The sequence below is a fragment of the Hyposmocoma kahamanoa genome, unplaced genomic scaffold (genome assembly GCF_003589595.1).
Source record: "Hyposmocoma kahamanoa isolate Upper Pololo Valley unplaced genomic scaffold, ASM358959v1 100021, whole genome shotgun sequence".
Taxonomy (NCBI): Eukaryota; Metazoa; Arthropoda; class Insecta; order Lepidoptera; family Cosmopterigidae; genus Hyposmocoma; species Hyposmocoma kahamanoa.
Window position 1 is genome coordinate 10,227,727 of NW_020653200.1, and position 24,914 is coordinate 10,252,640.

At 33.9% G+C, this 24,914-nt stretch overlaps 2 protein-coding genes across 10 annotated transcripts in view; one reads left to right on the plus strand and one right to left on the minus strand.

The window, feature by feature from the left end:
• Positions 1–24,914, minus strand: part of LOC113227908 (coiled-coil domain-containing protein AGAP005037) — a 169,260-nt gene that overhangs the window by 39,896 nt on the left and 104,450 nt on the right. The gene's annotated exons all lie outside the window — the stretch shown is intronic.
• Positions 2,562–22,913, plus strand: LOC113228407. Its single transcript, XM_026461734.1, has 9 exons — positions 2,562–2,578; positions 13,295–13,431; positions 14,067–14,305; positions 17,290–17,410; positions 20,718–20,811; positions 20,935–21,025; positions 21,122–21,739; positions 21,816–21,991; positions 22,113–22,913. Exons 2-9 carry the CDS (start codon positions 13,298–13,300, stop codon positions 22,284–22,286), a joined length of 1,647 nt encoding a protein of 548 aa, XP_026317519.1. The 5' UTR covers positions 2,562–2,578; positions 13,295–13,297; the 3' UTR covers positions 22,287–22,913.

Below are 24,914 nucleotides of genomic sequence, written 5' to 3' on the forward strand. Positions count from 1 at the left end.
CGATTGTATCTATGGAATCGCGCGTTTGAATCGCTGCTTAAAGTCACAAGTGTGTGCAAAGGTAGACGATAAGCCTACTGCATCGCTTTTGCATCGCTACTACAAGTCGCCGCGTGTAACCGCTTTAAGAGCTGGTGACATTACAGGCACATGGGACTTGTCAACTTATGTCAAGGTGCCCCTAAAACGTTTTAATTTTTAATCCTTAGTAGTAGAACATTAAACATATATATGTATGTTTAATGTTCTACTTCTAATGATCTTCGAATGAATGAAGCTCATTTTTCGCAATTAATATTAATTAGCATGTGCTAATTAAATATTAATTGCGTAAAGTGAGCTGTGAGGCTAATTAATGATAAAAGTTATCGATATTTGATTTTCTATCATAATGATTACGATTTGCTGGAAAGCTTTAACTTAATTATAATAACGCACGTTACATACGTAAGCGCAGGTGATGTGATAGTGGAAGTCAATAATACAACTTCTTTAGTTTTATTTGTTTATCATTTTTAAACTATCCGGAGGATGACTGTAAAATGCCAAACAGTACGATATGAAAATATTAATTAAACGCTTCAAATAAAAATATTGTGTTAAATACTAGAAAGTAAAACTAGGATTAAATTATATAACAAAAATTGGGTCCCCATGGCAAAGTGCCCAAGATCCTGGCAGCGTTCCCCCTTTGTATGGCTATGCTAATGCGTTGGGCAATGTAGCTGCCGGCCCTTGCGAATATTATATAGTTACATGGTTATTCGAGTAATTGGTCATAAATTTGAAAAGTGCAAAAATGCATTACCATTTTAAAGATTCTTAAAAATTCCCACGAACAATATTATGAAGTTAGTTCCAAGAGTAGATAGCCTGCAAAATACAAACATTTTTTCCGTTTAACATTTTCCGCAATTTCCGTGTGACATTTTTAATTTTATTTTTCGTAAAATAAACATTGGAGTACCGAGTAATTATAAAATTAATTGAAAAATAAATCTGAAGAAAAATTATGAGGTGTATTTTGAACGGGAAAATCCAAAAATTCAAATAAAAAGTACGGTAAAAGCTTTTAGATGTTCATTCGGTGGGGCGGTCGATAACATGTGGCTTCATCATCATCATTTTAGCCGAAAGACTTCAATTTCTGGATATAGCCTTTAACAAAGAGAGTCGCCGCTAGAATCGGTCTTCCGTTACTCGCAACCAACTTACGTCTTTTTATCAGTAATTAATTATGTCATTAATTCCCACTCTAATCAAACTTTACAAAACTTAACCTAACACGCCCATATACCTACAACAGTGGAATAAACATGCTACTGTCTTAATAGTGAAATGGATGAATTTGAATTGGACTTAAGTTAAGGTTGCTAAAAATCTATAAACGTTGACACTGATTTGCGTAGGGCCTTTCATCACTTTTTCAGCTAAAATAAAAAAGGAAGTACTCGTAAAATTGTACATGAGATTATCAAATCAATAAAAACAATGACCAAAAATTGGTCATCATGTGATTAAACTAAATTGTCAATATTCAATAGGTACATAAATTTTACACACAAATTTTCAATCCTTCAAGCATTCGTATAGTCTCGTCTTGAAGGAAGACAACTTTTTAATGACATACCTACATATGTAATATTTACTTTCTATTAGTTATGGCTCTCCATCAGCTAATCAAAGGCTCTTTGCTGACCCCTCCGCTTTCCAGTTCCAACTGGCCGCAGTTCCAACAATTTTATTTTTAATAAATTCAAAATTGCATTCATCTCCTGATTTCTAATTTCTCCATTGAGTGTCAGCTTTACACCGGTTTAATTAAATTTGGCAATTTACTTACATATCGAGTTCTTAGGTTTTCGCGATTGTTACACATAGGAAATAAAACTATTTTTCCGGATTTAAATCGCGTATATTTGTTTAATCAAACAAACCGACGATTCGGGCCCTTTACAGGTCCCATGGTCACAGTTGACTGAGGTGGTACAGTCTTCAACCAGTTATGTCTAATATTGATGCAAAACACCCTTTTTTTTTTCACTATAGTTACAATAGTTATTAATTAAATACCTTATTTTTAATTTTACAAAGAAAACATTCCAATTTACGCTACATTAAGTTTTACAAATTATTTTATTGCATGAATTTTTATTAAGTTCAATTTATTATTAATTAATAATAGAAATTAGAATAAACTAAAACATATTAATTAGTACTGCAGTCTTATGTCTGTTTGGGATTTTTCATTAGAGGAAATACTGGACTTTACTTACAGTTTCTTTAATTTAAGTGTCTAAAGTAACACGTTTGGTAAAACGTCACAATAATTAATATTTACATGCCTTCAAGGTTACTCGAAACTTGGAGTGATAAGAATAATAAAATCGGTTCAATTGTACACATAGCATCATGTAATTGAGAATTTGTTCTATCTGAGATCGCTGTACGAAAGAAAGCCTGCAGAGTGGGGACAAAGATGGTGACCACTTCGCTGCGCCTGGGCAGTGTGTGCTTGGTACGTGGTGGCGCGGGCGCGCTTCAACAGGTTCACTTTCGAGATCGAACGTCTGACTTCGTAAGTGTTAATTGTGCGTGCTTTAATACTTAGGTATCTCAGTGATTATATTATAAGACGGTGTGAAAATATTGGTAGGATGTAATTATTTATGTGATACCTCGTTATAAGATATTATTTTTGTTTGGTAATCTAGTTTTTTGCGTAGCGATTTTGATGGTCGTAGAATTTAGTACAACATGCTTTGCGAATTTTTGACTATTCAAATTTATTAATAATTAATAATGTTAAAGCAGTATTAGATATAGAAAATGTTCTAAGAGTGTGGCTCAGACGGTAATTTCTTTTTTACATTATTAATATATTACTCGTACTATCTACTTTTGTACAGAAAATATTATTAAATTAAAGACTAACGTTTTAAAAAGGGTTTAATTTAGATTTTGAATGAAATATACAAGACATAATCTTTAATAAAATTTAACATTTGAAAAATATACCAAGAGTTCTCGTGAGATCTCATAATTTTCATCACAGGGCACACTGTTAATAAAATTGTTAGACGGCTTCGCAATATGCCATTGTAATAAAACGCAACCTCACAACAATCACGTAGACATTAGTTAAAAAAGCACAGTATTATTTATAATAATTCCTATGAAAACATAAAAGCAAATAATCAGTTACCGTATCTTAATAGATAAAAAATTTGACAGAAAACCGCAATAATTTGAAATATGGCTCATTAATGAAATTATTATACTTACAACTTCTTTATAAAATAAAAACCGACCTCAAAAGTTCGTAGAATTACATCGATTTGTCAAGTTTTATTGTAATCGGTTACCGAAAAATGCGCATGAGGTTCAAATTTAAATGGGACCAACACTGAGGTACCTCCTTTTCAACAAATAAGAATCATCGAAATCCGTTCACAAATAGTAATAAGTAATCGCGAAACATACATTAAAAAAATACAGTAGAATTGAGAATCCCTCCTTTTTTGAAGTCGGTTAAAAATAAAAGAAATAATGCTTTAAATCTTAGCACGGCACAGAGGCTACGGTCGGTAAATAATTACCTTTCGTGACCATCGCAACATTCAATGACCATAACTTGGCAGTAAGGGAGACACCACATTATAATAACAATAATGCACACACTCATAGCCCTGCACTAGGGAACCCTGTAATGCGAGTGCCATGGGAACACACATAGACAACCGCAAATACACCCAAACTGACAAAAGAAATAAATGTAGGCCAAACAAATATTTCTCCCGGAATGGGAGTTCAACCCGGGGACCTCCGCGTGGCAGGGGAACTACTGCCACCTTACTGATTTCTGCCAAGCTGCTCACATTAGTGAGCATTACTGTGTTCCAGTTTTGAAGGGTAAGGGTGCTGGTGAAATTACAGACACATGGGACTTGTCAACTTATGTCTCAGCATGACGGGCGCAGTGGCAGTGTCCCTCAAATCTTTGCGATTTAAAACTCTGAATGGCAGTATATGGACGGGCGTGTCGCTTACCCCCAGGGGTTCCGTCACTTAGTGTTATTAATTTTTATAAATTTCAGTGTACGGTAAAACCTAAACTGGTTTTTGTGACACTGTACAGTTTATGTAAAAAAATGTAAATTATGTTTTAATAAAAAAAAAAAAAAAAAAAAAAATTTTAAAAAAAAAAAAAAAAAAAAAAAAAATACTTTTTCACTGCTATTGCTTGGACTTAAAGCGTTTCTGACCAACTTAGTGCGATTCAGTGCCGATGAGTGTGGTGTTTAAGTTGACGTAAAACAATTTGTAGCATAAACACCTATACGTCTTCAGTAACCACAGTAACCTCCACAGAGACTTTTCTTAAATAGCCAAATATACATAATGCCGAATTAAAACGGTGCACTGCGGCTTAATTTAATTTTTAATTAATTAAAATTCACTGCTAAGCCGCATTAAGTCCAGTCTATTATTTTTTCTTGTATAGGAAGAAATTTATGTAGTACGAATGAGATACTGATATCTATAAATTTATATTATTTAGTAAACACTTTCATAGTTGATATACGCATAAAGAAAAATCATGTGTATTAAACATTTTTTTTAATTTTTAAACCAACTGATCGATGACTATATTTAAAATTATGTTTAAGTTTTTCGATGAGTAATTTAACAAATTATAGTTTTATTATGAGTGCTTCTAGTTTATTGAAGCTTACAAATGTAAGTTCTTAGGTTTTCGCGATTATTACACATAGGAAATGAAACAATTTTTTCGAATAAATATAAATATATAAATGCTTATACTTTAAAACTACATGAGTATAATCATAAATACTTAAAAAACTAAGCAGAAGGCTTATTTGATGTTATCGAAAATAATTTTTGACCTTTATTGCCACTGCCAAGCATCTACAATAAAAAAAGGTCAGGAATATGTCAGAGTTAAGGTCCTCGGTACGTTATTGTCGACTCGTACGTATATAAGCCGACAAAAACATACTTGTACTAGAGGGGCAGTTTACGCCACAATTCACCATAATGTCCAATTCTGTAAACTTTACCAATACGCTCGAAACTTGTATATTATTTAATACGATTATGGAGGCAAACATGACGTACAAACGTGACGACACGTGTGCAGTGAAGTCGAGCACCTATAGTTGGGCACGGAAGCATTCCGCTTCCGTGCCCAACTATTATTACTATATTAGTTATGTAATTGGCTCCAGCAGAATAATTTCACTCACTTAACAACGACTAGAATTGTACCGGATTGTAAGATCGTATATCTTGTTGATTTTATTTTTACTTGTAATGTGCTTCTTGACACGGTATCATTTCAACTCACTAAAAGGTTTTAAAAGGGCCGTTGTACGCAGGAAACTTGAAATTATTGTCTCAAAAAATAATACTGTAGTTGTGTTTCTATTTACGTTTAAAAATACTTTAGTCATTTCTAAAATAAACATTTGATAACCTATATTTTGGAAAGTTTAGAAAATAAAGAGTAAAAAAAGAAATTTTATACGCACGCTTTGATGACGAAAAGTGTTTGGCCTTACTAAGAAAACGTTCGTACTTTAAGAAAATTAATTCTCTCAATCGAGATAAAAAGTATTTTTGTATATAAAACGTACAAAGTTGTTGATAGATTCACTGAACCATGTGAATATTTTGTTATTTACTATTGGTGTGTTTTATAGATTATAAGACTTTCGTGGTTTTTCAATAAATTATTACTACCACTATTTAGGTACAGATTTGTTAACAAGACGGCATAACTTCCTATTATCGCGATATTTCGGAACGGTTACACGCTCCATGGTCACGGGTCAACTCGTCATGCTTTTATTAAATTACAATATGGCCACGTCGGAAAGCAGCAAAATTTTCATTATATGTGCATAAAATATATCTATTGACATTTTATCTACTATATTTGTATTATCTAACAGTCCCTTCGGCATCATTATTTAATAACGATGACGAATGCTGTCAACTTCTGATGATTTATGTTTATTATTCATAAACATGATAATAACATGACACATATTATGCATTAGTGCAAGTTACGGTGTCAGCATTAATTGAAAAAAGACGAAGATCACGATAATTGGCAGACCACAACATTTTACAACACTGTTGTTGTAAGAAATCAACTTTTGAAAATATCGTGGACGGATAGAGTGTCTAATGAAAGAGTATTGTAGATAGTGAATAAGAAATTAGAGGTCTTGAGTACCGTCAAAAAACGCAAGCTACAGGTCATATCATTTCGTCATATCATGCGTAAAAAATATACGACCTGCTCCGACTAATTACTTAAGGAAAATGACCATGGAAGAAGGCGTACTTCGTGGCTTAAGAATTTTCGGACATGGTTCACCTGAGTACAAGGTCCTCTTTCCGTGCTGCTGTGCCTATGATGCAGATAGTCCTAACTGCATCCGACCTCCGATAGGAGATGGCACCTTTGAGTACTTCACCCTCTTTAAGATTTTTTTCCTAGCGATATCTATGCCAATATTCATTAAATTTGGTTTAGCGGTTTAGGCGTGAAAACAACAGACAGATTTACTTTTTCATTCATTTTGATATCATAATTGATAGATAAATTCCATACCTGAAACATTTTTTAAATCCAATATTAATTATTATTAGGATTAATTAGATCGTGAGAACAGGAAGTGAGTATGAAAAACCAAAATATATGTGTTTATTTATTACTTGCTGCTGTCTGGTCATCAAGTATATAATCCGAAATAGAGACAAAATGTCATTTAATTTGTTTGAAAACTATTCTGCCAAATATATACGGTGATAGCCCGAATTCGAAACAATTGACGAGTGTCGTCAATTGTTTCACTTCAAATCGACCACTTTAACTTGGCTTTGCTATAATGGCCAAAAATTGAAAAAATACATATTTAATTACCGATGAAATGAAGTTCCGTTTGTTTTGTAATTAGATGTTTTGCTGGTTTTCCCACACGACCGAATGGTACAGCCTCCTATTGTTAGAGATATGTTTTTGGAATATAAGGAGACGTACACACAAGTCAGTTGTTAGCGCTGTACTATTTCACGTTTTTAATTTGTGATTTCAACGCAAACGAGAGTTGATATTTAAAAATGACATTATGCCCATTTGCCTGATAAATTGCCAGGTTTGGGTGGCCCTTATTTCGTAACTATTTCTAGTTATATACTCGATGTGCATGGTAAAGTGAAACAGGTATTTTATTCTATGATGTGGCTTAATCCGTCCAATCGGACGGAAGACATGCCATTACCGGTACTGTATTTCGTCCTTAAAACCATTGAAATAGTCTATATACTGGGTTATTTAAATTTAACCTCCTAAGACTATATTACTAGAAACACAAATAACTATGTGTCTTGCATGACTTAAATAATTCATCAGATTTTACAAAAAAAAAACATTTAAATATATCGCTCCAAACGGTAATAACTCTGTGCAAAACGCAGGACGAGGTTGGGAGTTGTCGGAGAGGACGCTTGCATATATGAACTTTCTACCAAAAAAGTGTCAGATAGGACAAAAAAACTTAAAAGTTTGTATTGGGTAAATAAATTGTCAAAAGTTATTGTTTCCGATGTTAGGCGTATAGTCCTGCAAGATTGATAGTATTTTAAAAATAACCCTGTATATCAGTTTATTCCGATAGCGTACTCAAACGTCAAAGCGTCATCCACTGGTAATAGGACACACTACATCAGTAATACGATTATGTTATGGTTGTGTAATGGATACAACACAGACTAGTGAGTTGCCGATGTTGTGCGTAATAGTAATTATCGGATTAAACGTTTATTAAGTAATATTAGAAGTTGACTGCATTCTACTTTAGAAGTGATTACTCGGTGTCAGTTACTTTCGAGTGCTTTCGAGCATGGCGTGATGTCTTAGTAGAGGGGTAGCAGTATGCACTATGAAAGTATATTAACATCACTGACGCGGCCTTCGAGAAAGTTCCAATACGTCACAACCTTAATGTCACCGCTACGCACATTTTCCATAGTGCATAAGACTGACGCTTTGCTGCTGCTTCACAGACGCAGTAGTGTACGCCACTAGATGCATTATTTAAAAGTCCATCTTTAGTCATGAGGATACGATAAAGGATACGATAAGGAGCCCTAAAGTGATTAAATTATACATTGAGATTTAAGTGTGGCCGCGATGGTATAATTTATAATAAATAAAATAAATCTCTACAATTGTAAAAATTGTCTCATTGTTATTGCCAACTTTGGGTTTTATTGAACGCTAACTAAAATAAGTTTTGTCCTCTAATTTAAGTGTTAAAAAGCCTTATTTTTCTTTTATTTATAAATTATGCTGAAATCCACGACAGAATGATAAACTGATTCAATTCATTTTGATTACAAAAGTCCGAAATATTCTTGTTATTTTTTAGTCGAAAATTTTTTTCTATATTTTAATTTTTTTTATTAAGGGACAAAAATTATATATATGCAGAAAAACTCATATTTAAAATTAGCTTATAACCGTAAATGAACCTTAAATGTGTCTACGCTTAGACAATATTTGCAATTCAACACTAAAAATTGTGAATACAATACTACTCGCTCGAATACAGACACATATATAGGTACAACAAAGAAACAAAACAACATATTTTAGGCAGCATTATCCGTATCCCAAACATTTTGTGGTAAAAAGTTTTCTGAGTGACTGTCACAGAGGCAGTAATTTTAAATTGCGTTAATATTATTCACATTTCCTTGCGTACTTAGGTTCGTATTCTCTAGTAATACAACGTTTTAATAATAAGCAATAAAAGCCAAAGCTCGTTATCTTAAAAACAAAACTTAAACTGTTACCGTGATGTCTCATCATATCCGTCTAGATTTTTAGAAAACCTTCGATAATAAATTAAATTGTTTTGTATTTTGTGTGAGATTGTACTTTATTATTTAAGTCAAGCAAATTTGCCTAAAGGGTGTTAATATTGACTAAATGTGAACACCAATTCAAACAAATCTTATTCTTCATCAGTATGATAAACAGAGAGGTTTATCATATCGATATCAAGAACATAAAAAAAACAATGAGTTCACTCTATTTTACTTTGTTACTATGCCATGTTACATTGCATAATCACTTTTTACTCCATAGTCAAATTGTACTACGTAACTCAGAATCACTTAGCCGGAAGAAATCTATTACTTAATAATATACCATTGTCTTTATAAACTATCCATACCAATATAAAAGAGTTACTTATTTCCTTTAGCACAGGCTTTCATTAAAGAAAATGTATTCGGCGATTCTTAGTTATTCTTATCCTACTTTTTTATTTATTTTATAGTAACTAAGTGACAGGACGAACAAGTCGTGCGCTTGATGGTAAGTGACACGTCTGTCCATAACAGTTGCAGTGCACTCAGAACTTTAAATCACAAGATCTGAGGGGCACTGATACTGCGCCCTGCACCCTGAGATATAAGTTGAAAAGTCCCATGTGCTTATAATTTCACCAGCAGCTTATTCCTTCGAAACCGGAACGCAGTAATGCTCACACCACTGCTTGCCGGCAGAAATAGGTAAGGTTGGCAGTATTTCCCTGGAGGAACTCTTTCACAAGGAGCTCTACTGCTACTAAATGTGGCGATTCTTTCAAGTTGTTCTTATTGTATTAGGCGATTTTTACAAGCAATTATTTTTGTCAATATTATAAATAACTACCTACTGAAAAATATATAATACTGTTTCAACATGTTTTGGAACTAGTTAATAATTAATCGGCATTGCAAATTGAATTCGCAGTGACTGAAAACTTTCATGAACCACATATGTACACCACGTTAATAAAGTTACCTTCAGTTTGCCGTAGAAAACAAGCACTACCCGGTCAAATTATATGACCTAAAAGCTATCTAAAAGCTTTTATGTGATAGAGTAAAATTAAGCAGCGGCTGTTTGTGATTTTTGTTAATTTATAAATTATAAAAAAATAACGATGAAATTGTTCTTGGAACTTTAAGCATTGTTCTTGTAATATGCACTCGTATAATCGCTATCAGTCTAGGAGAAAAAAATTGGAAGCAAAAACGACAATAACTGATATTATAAGTGTGATCAACGCTGCGAAGTCAAGTAGTGATTTTTTATTAAAATACACTTCATCGAGTGCTTACCATAGGCTTAAACTCTCTACTAGAATATATCGGCGGCTTTGCCCGCGATCTACCATGAGATTATAGTGACGGTTATCGCTAGCGACCGCGTAAAATGTTTGTATTCAGTAGCAATAGAGCTCCTTGAGCTCTATTCAATACTTCCTATTTTTTTTTTTCTATTCTATACTTCCCTGGACGAGCTCTTTTAGAGCTCGTCCAGGGAAGTACTGCCACCTTACCTATTTCTACCGCCAAGCAGTAATGTCAGTATTATTGAATTACGATTTTGAAGAGTAAGGGTGCTGCTGAAATTATAGGCACATGGGTCATGTCAACTTATGTGTCAGGGCGATGGGTGCTGTGCCAGTGACCTTATGTGTTTTGCAATTTAAAGCTCTGGGTGGCAATGGCACTGCAACTGCTATGGACTGGCTTGTATCTTACCATCAAGCGCACGACTAGTTCGTTCCGTCAGTTGATATTATAAAAAAGTATACAAAATGTTGTTTCTTCTTGTGACCGCTAGGGGCGCCCTATAATGTACCATACAAAATTGTGGAGTTATTTACGCGATCGCTAGAGACAACTCTCACAAACTAAACTAAATTCGTGGTAGAGGCACTGTTAATATAAAAACCAGTGTTACTTTACCAAACGTCAGTGAAGTTTGTGAAAAAAATAAAGTAAGCGTCTAATATAGACATGGCAACACTCCCTGAGTACTTATATAAGTACTTATATAAAATTTCATGTTGAAGACAGTTTTTGTTGTGATTTCTTATCCTTTTCACACTTCGTGTCTAGTGCAATGCATGCAAAATAAACTCCCAATACCGAATAGTAATCATGTAGTACAGTTACGAAATGATTTATCTTAAATCTATTTTATAGTATATGTCTAAAAAGACGCATTGTGGATGCTTTTATATTTTAAAACTAGTTAAAATTAACAAACAAACCATCTCTTATCTTTTATCAATACAGCGCATCTGCGGCGTGTATACGCACAGATAACTTGCGTTTTCGGCGCCACTGAATTTGTGAAAGTGTGCAAAGGTTTATTCGCTGCGATTGCATCGAGTGTGAATCGCGTTAACGCGCGCCATCTGCGCGTCATTAGCTTGTATAAAATATGCCGAATGCATGGGCTCTAATTGTTACTTTAATTTATTTCCTTTTTTGTCGAATTATAAAATTAAGTTAAACAGTTCACTAGCATATCATTCATTCATTAGGGTTGTTTACGAAGGTATATTTTTTATTATTGGGCACGGTATGAGCGGTGAGCAGACAGTGTTGCCAGCAAGAATAAAATAAAGTAAATATTACCTTATAAACCAAAGTCAATGTTTTAAACGGAATAAAATACTATACTGTGTTAGAAGACGTGTAATCCATTAAAATTAATTATATTCCAAGTGTTTGTCGCGCTATACTTGAGTCGCGCTGAGGTGGTTTATTCAGACCACAGAACACTCTGGCTCCTTGAGGTTTTGTTGACTTTAGCCATCGTCAAAGAGTTATGTAAACCCTGACTAGGTTAAACGTGCAGGCTTGATTACGTAGAAATGAAAAGTAAATTGCAAGTGATTCGAAAATGTAATTGCGTTTTCGGTACTAAGTTGTAAGTTGTAATTGCTCCACCATCTCATTCTTGTGTAATTGAATAACAAATGCAAAAAATCTGTTAACTTCAATGGAATTATAAGTGTCAAATATTCCTTTAGGAACCGTAGTACTATAGCCAAGATTTTGTCGTTAGAACAGACCCATGCATAGTATTACAACATAGTTGTACGGGTTGATACTAGTCTACGACTAACAAGGTGTAAGTAAAAATGTACAAAGAAAAACATTTATATGTACCTTCGATAATACGAAGTATCTACAAATTGTAACGTGTAGTGAATAATATATATTTCTCACGAATTGGAAAGTAAAATCACTTTTCTTAATGGACCTTCAGAGCTAAGTTACTCAATACGTGTTTACGAGTGACGAAAGCTATCGCATCAACATTCTCGATGTAGGATACAACGCTGATCCTGTGTTTTCTCTTGTATTCACTAGGAAATCTCGGCCGTGATGTGAGTTGAATATTAAACCGCGTTATTGATTTTTGAGATATTAGAGTTAGAAGTATTAGTTAAGTGAATAAGTTATTGAGTTAGATTCGGAGATGGTATGTTTAATCCGCCTAACACGCAGATGCAATTAATTTTTCCACCACCGGATTCAATATACAAATACCTAATTTTGATGTCATAGATGCCTAAGTAAATACTAAAAAAGTTGTCACTATCGTATCACATTTTATATACATATATTCATATAATCTACGAAGATATGTAAATAAAATATGGTGAAGAACAATTTTTTTCAATTTATTGCAAATACTATAATTCCGACCGCTAGAGCTTTATACCTTCAAGAACCTTCAAAGAAAAGAAGATTCGTATTATAAAGTGTTGTATTTTTCGTTATATAACTCGTATATGTTAGTTGTGACACACATATACAGCTAATCCGGAACGCAATGTCATTTTTTTTCTGCTACAAGTAGCAAATTAAGAAACTAAACAATGTCAAAATGGCGTGTCAAATTATACGATGGCGACTCTATTATCAACTTTTGTTTTTTGTTAGTGATATTATATTGCTGGGTGGCAATTTTCGCATTACAAAAAACAGCTTTTGGTTATATGGCTAGGCACTTTGTAAATCAGTGTATTGTACAATTCCGCTGCGAGGGTTATACAAGTATATTTAACATGTTTCCTAATTTAAATTATACCCGAATAAAATTGCAATGGATAGGCGTAATGATTACCAAGACTGTGAAAGTTCGAATGATGTCGTTCAAACTTTTTTAGGTGGATTCGGGTAACACACCTTCTTGAAAAAGCTCACTTGTTACTTACTTTCAGATACTTAAAAAGTGGTCCGCTTTTAACTAAATTTTATTTATTAAATTAAATTTTATGTATAAAAATTTGCAATATTGCAACAGGTCGTACATACGACAAGTCTGAATGCAAAGCTGACGAGTTTTAATATATTGAGGTTTTTTATATTCAGAACTTATGATTCAAAATTGTCATTTTAGAGAATGCGGACACTCTTGCTATGTGCCCTTTTAGGGCTGACAATGGCGCGAGACGACGACTGGCAGCCGATAGTTCCTGAAGCATCGTCGTCATATTCGACCTACGTGAAATCTTCTGAAAGATCCTTGGAATCTAGGTTAGTGCGCTGCTAAAATTCAAACAGTCAGAACTCTTTGGAGTTCTTTTTGATCTTCGATCTTGCTATAATGTGATATTGCTAAGATACTGTTATTTTTCATTTTGTTAAATATTTCTTGTGGAATGAAACCGTATTTTTCAAAGGATGTATCAAATTTATCATATATTATAAAGTGGGAAAATTTATTTCTCGACATTTTATGAGTAAATAATCATTTATTCATCAAGATCCGGACTTGTCCGGAATACACCATTATGAAATCTTGACAGTTCATCGAAATGCCCACACATTGCTCACTGTCGCCATGTTTCAAATAATATATGTATATATCTTAGAGGATGGAAAAAAATCTAAGGTATATTTGTATGTAACACCGACTTCAAACCTGATACTGCACTGACACCAGTCTTTAACTGGTTGATATCCCATAATTAAATTGCTTTTGTGAACGAAAAAAATAAATAAGAGTTATTATTATTATAAAACGATACTAAAACCTAAGACATACACTTCTTTATCAAAAATATTATGCGCCGTACGTTTGAGATTCCATAGATACCTAAATGTATATGAAAGTAGAAAATAGAAGTAGGAAATATAACATCTAGTAGAATAATAATTTATTGTTTCAGCTCGCCGTTGAAAATTTTGAACAGACGGCCACTTCCATCATACAACAATAAGCTGAGTTTGCACCATGCAGCACCGCCTTCTGACACGTGTAGTTTGTACAAGGTTTCTTTGAATCAGGAACTTTTGAACCAGTACGTCGAATATCAGAAAGACTTACCTAATCTGAAGGAATTCACACTGTGTATGTGGACCAAGTTTCATAATCACTCACAGGATCATCCCTTGTTTTCTTATTCGGGTAAGTTTCGTCACAATATTTAAATCAAGGCTAGTCTTTAGTCTTGCGTTCAATAAAAAAATCGTAGCGTAATATTACAGCAACTGTCTAAATTAGAGTGTTCGTGAAAAGATTAAAAACATTTACATGAAACCTAAACTTTAGAGTCAGTTTATAGGTCACTCTTTGTACATGGCCACTCGGTTTTTGCCAATTGCCAACGCTTCGAATATTGACCTGCCATCAAAATGCCAAAGAATAAATAACGTTTACAGTGTATGTCTGGGCTTGATAGTTGAATTAGGAAAGACTCAACAATGATTCGATTGAATAGATGATGCAAAGTAACCAGGACAGTCAATTATTTTTGCGACGTCCAAGTAGTACAGACTTTTCGATTCGTGATTCTGGGTTCAGGACTCACTGGTTCGTAAATTACATGATTCTGGGTTCCCGGTAATACTGCCTACTGTGGTGATAGAGTAAGTTATAATATAGTAAGTAATTTTTTCAATGTTGACTGATTTAATCAACACTTAGAGAGGACCAGTATTTATTTTAAGCATGCTAAATGTTAAATCGGTCATTCATACTCCATTATTTCTTTTAGAATTGTGGGAGCTAAAGTTGACTCGATTGCAAAGTATTTTAAAAAAGTAGGTCAATTATTAAATATCGAATTATGAAGTGGAAAAAAATTAGATATCTGAAATCTTTTTGTAGTTATCGGCAACGTTTGTAGCCTCATACAGGCAAATATTTTAATACGGCTCATATTATCATCAATTGTTTTTTTATATTTTAGTTTTGTTCCATCTATTAAGTAACTATCGTCCATTACTCATAAATTTAAATAATCAAATGTCACTATAAGTTTCCAGGTTGCTATGTTATCAATCTGAAGGGTTTTTTTACAATTGCTCTGATCTACATAACAGAATTTATAAATGTCATTTTATCAGATTATATTTTCCATTTTATATTTTCCAATTACCAGAATGAAATTTCCGTTTAATCCTCTCAAGCGCAGTTTATGATAAATTATTTAAATGAAAGCATATTAAAGTATGGTCCTCTTCTATATTACACTGTGTAACGCTGCTGACCTCTTTCATCGGAATATATTTTTTATCACCCTCCTTGGCTGGTTCCTGCCTGGTACTTTTAAAATTGTGAATCGTTCTCAAATTACCTTTTCCTTCACTATTCTTACGTTGGTTCGTTCCGTCGTCACTCCCATCAAAATTCTCAAAACGAGAGGTTGTGCATTTCTCTGGTAAATTTATACTGTTTAAATGGCTAAAAATTTCTTATGTATATTTTATAACGAAGAAACACAAAAATGTGAGGAAAATAATTATTGTTTGCGCGCACACATTTTTGCGGAAAAGTTCAGAATGTCGAAGCTACGAGCATCGCCATGTCTTTGAAACAGCTCTTGGTATGTCAAGAAAAAATAAGCCTCTACAAGGATATTATCACGGCTCTCAGACAAGTCAAGGATGACAAAACTGGTATACAGTACTGTATACTGACAAACAGGCTACAATTGTAATCCCTATTAAGCCTCACGTTAAATTAAAATTTCGTAATGGACGTAACCGATACAGATCGCATATTACTGTGTAAATGTGGTTATAATAAGTTGATCATAATAAGTCTGTTCGAGAGATTTAAAATCAAATAACTTTTTTCATACTTATAGCTTTTTGTGCGTTCAGTAATAAATGCGATATTATACCAAAAATTACAATTCATAACGTATTATTTATATTTCATGTGATAAAGAAATTTTTACATTGAAAACCACAAATCTATTTTTATTCATCTTATTTTTCCTCATTTCTCTAAGCGTTACTTCCACACTTGACACAATATTTGACTTACAGACGAAATCTTGTTTGAATCTTGTATTATGGAAATTCACCTATGCATGGATGTATTTCTTATTTGAAAAAAAATTCACAACCATTTGTTAGAGAGTTAGTGTTACCAGCACTTGGTTAGAGGCAGCTCTAATGAAGGCAAAGTGCTAGAAAGGACAGATCAAAAATTATATAATTTGATGTTTTTTCAGATGTGTGTTTCCGAAACAATCAATGTAGTACCTGTTAAATGTTTTCATTTAGCAGATACTGCGACACAAAAGAAGATGGATTCATTCTTAAAGTTTACTATAAAGAATGTATTGACGATTATCTTTATTTGTAATAGTGTTACGGTAGAGTGAATTCACAATCGCGTGGTACAATTTGCTCTATTATACACGTGTACTATACACGCACTGATTATGTTGTATGTCGCAAGGTATGTATCGCCACGTAACAGACAAACAACGCCTGAAATAAATTCGGCGAATTTTCAGCCAAAATTAAGTGTCTGCGGCGATATTGTTATGTCAATTGCAATATCGATATCAAACGGATTAAATTTAGTACAAAATCAATATTTGCGTGAAAACGTGCCTATGAAATGAATGTTTTCGTTAGTAGCAAAATAGCATGAAAAACTTAATATCGGAAATTCCAAAAACAGCCTTAGAAAATGATAATTGAATTTAAGCTGTCGTGCCGATGACTGCACCTTATTTCTCTGAATAAAAGTGGGTATGCAATTACATTTACCTAAGCACACTTCGAGTAACCAATTGGTACGAAATAGTGCAAAAAGAACAATATGGCGACTTTTAGTGCGAAGTTACATTTAGTGTCAATCCTCTTTTTGACCCCGGGTAGTTAGGTAGAAATTATAGGCTCGACGTAAAGAAAATTAAAGTGAAATTACTCTATGATTGCGGGCTCGATTTCAAGGAACAATCGTTTAATGGTTCAATCGTTGCAAAGACGAAAAGCAATTAAAATGTTCGTTTGTAAATGACATACTTTGCTGCCCCCGTTATTTTATATACTACGTTCAATGTAGCGTTTTTAGAAGCCGTAATAAATTCCGTATATGAGTTCAAGTGATTTACGTATTAAATTAAGTAAGCTGTATTTTAATTGCAGTTGGTGAAAGCCCCAGAGAGATATCATCGTGGGTTTCCAATACAAACGAGGCGAGTTACTTCAGCATGGCTGTACATGGTCAGACTTTCTTCAGACTTAACTATCCGCTTAAACTCAACACGTGAGTATTTTCATACCTAATTTATATACATCCTGCTGTTAGGTAGGGCTGTCGACCCCCGTGACTCAAAAAAAAACCTTGACCTACTTTGAAAAGATCCCATAGCATGATAAACTATAACTAGATGGGCTAGTTAACCATGTACATAAAGTTCTTTAACCTAACAGACAATCTGCTTATAAGCCATATGCTGCATAAACATTTCTCTACGCTTATTGTATTATTTGTTACATAGTGGCCGTTCTTTTAAAGTCGGCAAATTAACATAATTGTATTTAATGAAACTTTTAAGTACGTCCCACTCGCAATACAAATTATAATCAAAGAAAGTAACTAAGCAAATTACACTTGTAATCGTCACATTGACTAAGCACTCTTTAGTTAGGAAGCTTCCGGTGAGAAAAATGAGTATAAAACTTTAGAGTAGGGAAACCTGTCTTTATCAACTATTACGCAACACAAAGCATGAGATGAGAAGAATAATTCTTTATCATAGCGAATTCATGTACCTACGTAGCAACAGATTAATTTTTTTAGGCGTTGACTGTCAAATGTCAACCGTGACCATGGGACCTGTAAAGGCCCCGAAACGTCGGTTTGTTTGAAAAAACAAATATACGCGATTTAAATCCGGAAAAATAGTTTCATTTCCTATGTGTAACAATCGCGAAAACCTAAGAACTCAATCTGAATATTTATTTCCATTAAATATTCAGATTTAAAAAAAAATTAAGACTTCTCTTCAGACATTTAATATGAAATTAAGACAGCCATGATGTCCTTATAATCATTTAGTTTTATCTGTGATAAAAACTAAGACAAAAACGACAAATCCTAAAACCCCTTAGTGTTGTAAAAATTCGAGTCTGAGAAGAACTTGAGTCATACATCTAACTTGAGTTTTAAACAAAAGTCGAGTTCGAAAACTCGACCTGAAGTGACTTCTACTTAACGACATTTCGAGTATGACCAGCAGGTTTTAATTACTATGGCCCACGAGTTCATCTACGCAGAATTAAAATTGGTTGGAGTTTCTTATACAAACTTTGACCAATAGCTAACCACAATAAGAGTTGAATTTTGAAAGATTCCTCGTAAATGTACGCCCCAATCACACTAAAACGTACATGGTAGACAAATTGTGATTAAAGTCACAAACCGATCACATGTACCTATTTTGCGCCTGATAGACAGCTCAATCATCAATCATATCAATCATCAATACCTAAAGACTTAAAGGAAAGCAACATAAGGTTTATTTATCTTTAGCTCAACTCCTCGATAGGCTCGTAATACGTCGACCAGTAGTTTTTTTACCAGTAGTTAGTCTTTATGAGTCAAGTCTTGTGATTAGAGTCGACTTCCTAACACAAGTCTTTTAAAAAACTAGAATTACCAGTACTCAAGGTCACAATGAAATTTGGTGAAATACTACTTTGACAACCATCCTGTTTGCTCCTTGGAGTTTGATAGAGCTATTTTACTACGAATTTCTGTCAAAGCCATGCAAAAAAGCCCGTTACATTATGGAGCTAGCGAGCGATTTCCCTGTGTCGTTAGAATTGCTGAGATTATTCACATTCTCAGTTATTGTAGTATTTTATAAATGGTGAAAGAATTGTCCAAATTTACGTAATGGACCACATCTCTATTACAAGGCGTAAGTTGAAACAATGAGTCATGAATAGTCATGATGAGTGTGGTTTTTACCACATCATCAAGAAACGTAACGCAACTTTCTACGGGTGAACAAACTTTGAGATTACGCTTAAAAGATTTGTTTACGCATGAACAGTATGTAAAACAGTATTAGGTATTTATTATTAACGTCGTGATCATCTTACCAAATAAAAACTAACTATGTTATTAGCGAATATTCTGACATGAAATATAAAACAATAATAAAGGTCACAGTCATATTCGAACCATGAATGAAACATTATCCAAAACAATATATTGAACCAGAAAGTGAATGTAACGTGGTTGATATTAATGATGTTAATAATATGATTCCCCAGGGATCTACAAGAAGTGCAAAGTTACCCTGTTATTAGCGGGTAATACTATTTAACTGTTACCGTGCAATAACTTTTGAGTTTTTAAATTAGTTGTTAATGTTGCACCCTGTCCACACGTGGCAATCTGATCTGAAACTGGATCTAAAAATAACAAATACGCGTGTGTTTGCAGGCTATTTTAACACCGCGTGGCTATGTCCGACGCGGATGCAATACAGTAGTTGTCAGTGTTACCTTAGAAATGTTACACATATTGTTCAGCAATTCCAGATCAAGGTTATAGAAAAATAGAAACCATATACGTGGAGCGCAAAATTCAAAGCTGGAAAGATTTAAATTCTTGTTTAATAGTAGATCGAGCGGATGGCTCAGTGAAAAATGTAACATTCTCGAATAATGTGTAAGTGAATACAAGCGAAACGTTCAAAGCTAGCGTTGTGTACATATTCATTGATGACTACATCAGCCTCGTAAATATTTGCAATGGAATCTGCATTCCTAACAGAATAAATGTAAAAATTGTATTATGTAAGTTTAGTTGGTAATGAGCCGACAAGGTTGAGAATGTCACAAGTTTCCAAGAAAGACTGTCACGTATCGAAGATCGAAGCTCGCAAAACGAGTGACGAAATCTCACATTTTGAATTTGTATTTAGTATTGAAAGCCCTACTTGCCTCTCTATGTTTTACTGTATAATCGACGTTGAAAATAAACTAAAAAAGCAATTTTCTTAACTGATAATCGCAAAACCATACGGGAACGAGTTTCAAGTCTAACAATTAGACTAGTACCGACTTTGAAAAGAAACACTTATTTAAATGGCTTGCACAAATAACACGTTTAACGAAGATTATATCTATAGATATATTATAAATTTATTTTATAATTATATCTATAGAAATTTTGTCACGCTTAATACTTCCGAAACTGAACGTGATTAGCCAAATATATTCGGTTTCGGAGACAAAATAGCCGATTTCGACATGAAAGTGTTTTACTACTTTCGCAATCGTTAACTCATGTACGAGTATGTAACTTAAACATGCTTATGCAATAATACTTTGAGACCTACAAACACATCGATTAAAAAACGACCTGGCTACGTCAATCCGGTTTGTTTATAATGTATGCACATATTGAACAATTAACTACAATTACTTGCAACAATATGATAATTTTCTATATAGCCAAAATTGTATCAAAAAGCAATTCTTCAACAACAAAACTTTTAAATATCTTATATGCCTAAGAAGGAGAAAATTTCATAAAATGACAATAATTTTCGCAGATGGTACCACTCCTGTCAGTCATGGAATGGTAAGACTGGTGAATGGCAGATATGGGTTAACGCTGAGCGCGTCGGAAGAGGTTTCCACAATAGGGTCAGTGCATAAAATAATAAATGTATATATAAAAAGTTTATATTCCTGCAGATCGATTACTGAATACGCATCATTTACATTATTCACCTCATTTAGTATTCTTATTCTTGTTTAATTTTACAGCTCGTTGGACATATTATTAAAGGTGGTGGTATTTCCGTGAGCGGTCAAGAACAATCTATGCTGTACAAAAAAGATCCTCTGGACCCAATTAGTAAGTGTACATAAAATCGCGTGTGTACAAAAAATGCAATGTTCTTAAACTTTGTCAGTAAAGAAAGTGGATAATTTAATGTTCTTTTTGTTCCAGAACAACCTGGTCTGGTTGGTGAAATAACAATGTTGCAACTGTACCATGTTGCACTGACTGCCGGAAAAGCTCATAAAGATCACAAACATCACCACGCTCATCACTTTAAGCATGACGGTACTCCTATTGAGAGTGCCACTGAAGCTGTTACCGAACCACCACCACCTGAATCCACACCATTAGGCAATGGAAATTTTCTCATTGGCGGTCAATTAATGCGAGCACCTGTGCTCAATTTGGCTGGCCCCCAACAACAGATGATTCCCGTACAACTTCCAAACGGTCTCCAGCTACAACAAGAGTACGTCAATGGTCAGTTGGGTAGCAGAGTCGTTTCTGAGCAGCTCCTGAACAGTGTACAGCAATCCCCAAGTGAACAAATCCCGCCAATTTCCTTAGTCTCACTCTCCGGTTCCATATCTCCGTCAACTTCGCCAATTGGGTCTTTTTCGTCAAGGCCTTCTAAGAATAGAGTTGTTTTATCTAGCTCCTTATTAAATCCGGCAAATGTGCAGTATATTGATGATACAGCTGGACACAATTTATTCAAGAGAAATTCTCAGAAGCGGGATAAGAGAGATAATCCTGAGAAGGAGTTAAAGCAAGAGTCTACTTCAGGTATACTTAATGATTTATGTATGAATAAAGTGTACCTACATTTGTGAATATTTTTGACAGTAAGTAATTATTTCAGGCAAAAAGGATAAACGAGGTCTCGTGATGCTAACAGATGGATCCGTCGTAGATGAATCCTTGCTAAGCCCAGACCTGACTGATGACGAAGACGATACTATGTACCAACAGTCTCTGTTGAGTGGTTTGGCGGGAGTCGTTGGAAATGTTCCGGTTCAAAACTTACAAAAACAAGCGGTTAGATTTTTCAAATACTTAATTATACATATGTACGAATAATATAGGTGGTTGTTTGGATTTTGTAAGTGTATATGTTCATATGTTTATATAATTTATATATATATGAGGAATTTTTCAGGGCGATGAACGCGAACCAGCAGAAGCTGAAGTCAAAGCAGTCATGCAAGTATGTAGTGGCTGCGCTCCTGAACCCTTTAAGAAGGCTCTTGTCCTTTCATGGAGATCAACACCCAAAAAACTTTACAGTGGTGCACACTATTATAAAGGTTTACCAATTTGTAGAGCGTTCTAATAGCACGCTTTAATAAATTAACGAAGCATTCTAAATGTGTCTAACAAGGTCAATTAGCCTATTCGTATTATAATTTTACATATAATATAATAAGGACGGCGAGGAAGGCGACGCTGTGATTTAAGAAACCACATATTTAGAAGATAAATTGTTATCATGAACAATTTTAATAGTACTAGTACCTAGGAATAGTATGTAAGAAATATCATTTCTGCCTTTTCGCCATCTATCGCATACTGCGCTAAAATAACTTTCATGAATTGAATATACTTCTTTATTGTTTATTTTGTTAACTGAATTTAGGGTCTGCTAGATTTTAAATTAAGGGTTAGCACTCACTTGTCACGTGCGGTTCAACCCTTAGGTCGTATCAATATGGATTCACCACTGTCTATTATCGATTGTAAAAAGTCATTTGCTTTCATCTTTGTCATACTTGTCATTTATTTTGTGAGTTATTTATTTTTAATCTTAAGTGTCTCTTCAAAGTGGTTATGGCCATTTTATTTAATGTACATTTTAAGGTAATTTTACCGATTTTGTTACCATTAAAAAAATATAATTTAGAATAATTGTTACTTTTTATTAATGTTACATGCAACCTGAATTACGTTACTTTACTACCGTACTTTACATAGTTCTTATGAGTTACGACATGACCACATCCTTTATCCGATAGTATAATAATTACCGGAGTATATAAAGTCGCCAGCGAGTGAGTTTTTTTATATGGAAAATTTTAGTTTTCTTGATCGCTAGTGGCGCTGTACAATTTGCACGTGCAATAATGTCCACTACAAATGTAATTAGTAGAGCATAAATATGTTCCCAAACTTTCTGGCTCACTGACCACTTAGGCAGGACAAAAAAAATTCAAATCCCATCTCCACAAACAATAATTGAAAACCACTCAATGTTGAAAACACATATTTTTTATATTAACTGAACACAAAAAAGCGCAAGTTTCCTTTATTTTTATTATATATAATATATTTTATATAATAAAAATAAAGGATTTATAATAGAAAATTTTTATTATATATAATTATGTTTTATTTATATATAATGTAGTGTAGTTTATATAGCTGATTCATGTTTTTTTCAAATGCTGTAGCACCCTCCTAGGACTCTTCAACGTCCACAGTAGGGACCACTTTGGAAAATTACGCAGTAGAACTCCAAGTGATAGAGTTCGTTCTGGGAAATACTGCCACCTTATCTATTTCTGCCACCAAGCAGTAATGTGAGCATTATTGCGTTACGATTTTGAAGGGTAAGGGTGCTGGTAAAAATAAAGGTACTTGGGACTTGTCAACTTATATCTCAGAATACGGGCGTAGTGGCAGGCCGCTCAGGTCTTTGCGATTTAAAGCTCTGAGTGGCACTGCAACTGCTATGGACAGGCGTGTCGCTTACCACCATGCGAACGACTTATTCGTCCCATCACTTGGTATTATAAACAAATGTGGCCAAAAATAATGAAGTTACTATATATTCACGTAAACGTGGACATTGCAGGGCATCCTGGTGCGTCACTTTGATTTTAATGACAGTCAGATTTTTAGAACAATAAAAACTAGTAACTATGTTTAAATAGACTATCTTGTGCCGCTTCATTTATCTCTGCTTCTTGGCGCTTTTTTCTGTTCCTATTATGTCATTATGTCGATGTACCTTTTACAATGCTCACATTAACCATTAGCAGATACAAAGTAATATTATAAATGCAAAAATAATTCTGTAATAGACAGAGTTATTTTTGCATTTATAATATTTTCACACCTAAACCGCTGAACCAAATTATATGAACTTTGGTATAAAGAGAGATGGGGCTTACGAAAAGGACATAGGTCACTTTTTGTCACGAAAATAAATCTTAAAGAGAGTGAAATAGAGAATGAAAGTTTGTATGAAGAACCAATCATTTCTCAAATAAGTAGTACAGTAGTTGTTATTCTACGCAGACGTAGCGTAGCATCGCGGACACCAGCTAGTACGCTGTAAAGTTATTATAAACATGTGCAGTGTTTTCTAAGTAAACATTTACGATACTATAAATAACAGCATTCATGAAAATTTTATAAACAAATTGATTACAAAAATCGGGCCTATTGTCTATTGAATGCTTCAAGTATTCTCTTATAGTTTGTAGTTAATATTTTCTTCGAAAATGTGTCGTAGAATATAATTTTTTAATGCTAAAAGCGGTTACACACTACGCCTTTTAGCAGCGACGCAAACGCGATGCAGTATCTAATCGTCTTCTACCTTTACATTGTGCAAATGTGGTACTGCATCGCGTGATTGTATCGCTAGACTTGTGATTTATAAGCGATGCATCATGCAAAGTCGCCGTGTGTAATCACTATAAATCGCAGTTACTTATTTTACTTTTATTTTACTTGCGACGTCTGTGGTCGAGTGGTTTGCTCACGGGTTTTCATGGTGTCACCCTCCTCCTCCACCTCTGAGGTCCCGGGTTGGATCCCCGGCCAGATCAATGAAGAAAAGCTAACTTTTCTATATTGTCTTGGGTCTGCGTGTTTGTGGTATTCTCCTTGATTTCCATAACACAAATGTTTTAGTTACTTATTTTGGGATCGGAGCAAATTATATGATGTCCAATAT

Excerpts from the sequence above, each read along its gene's own strand:
- LOC113228407 (XM_026461734.1), top strand. The coding sequence starts at position 13,298 with ATGCGGACACTCTTGCTATGTGCCCTTTTAGGGCTGACAATGGCGCGA. Across the intron at positions 20,812-20,934 it reads GAAGAGGTTTCCACAATAGG|CTCGTTGGACATATTATTAA; the intron begins GTCAGTGCATAA and ends TTAATTTTACAG. Across the intron at positions 21,992-22,112 it reads AAAACTTACAAAAACAAGCG|GGCGATGAACGCGAACCAGC; the intron begins GTTAGATTTTTC and ends GGAATTTTTCAG.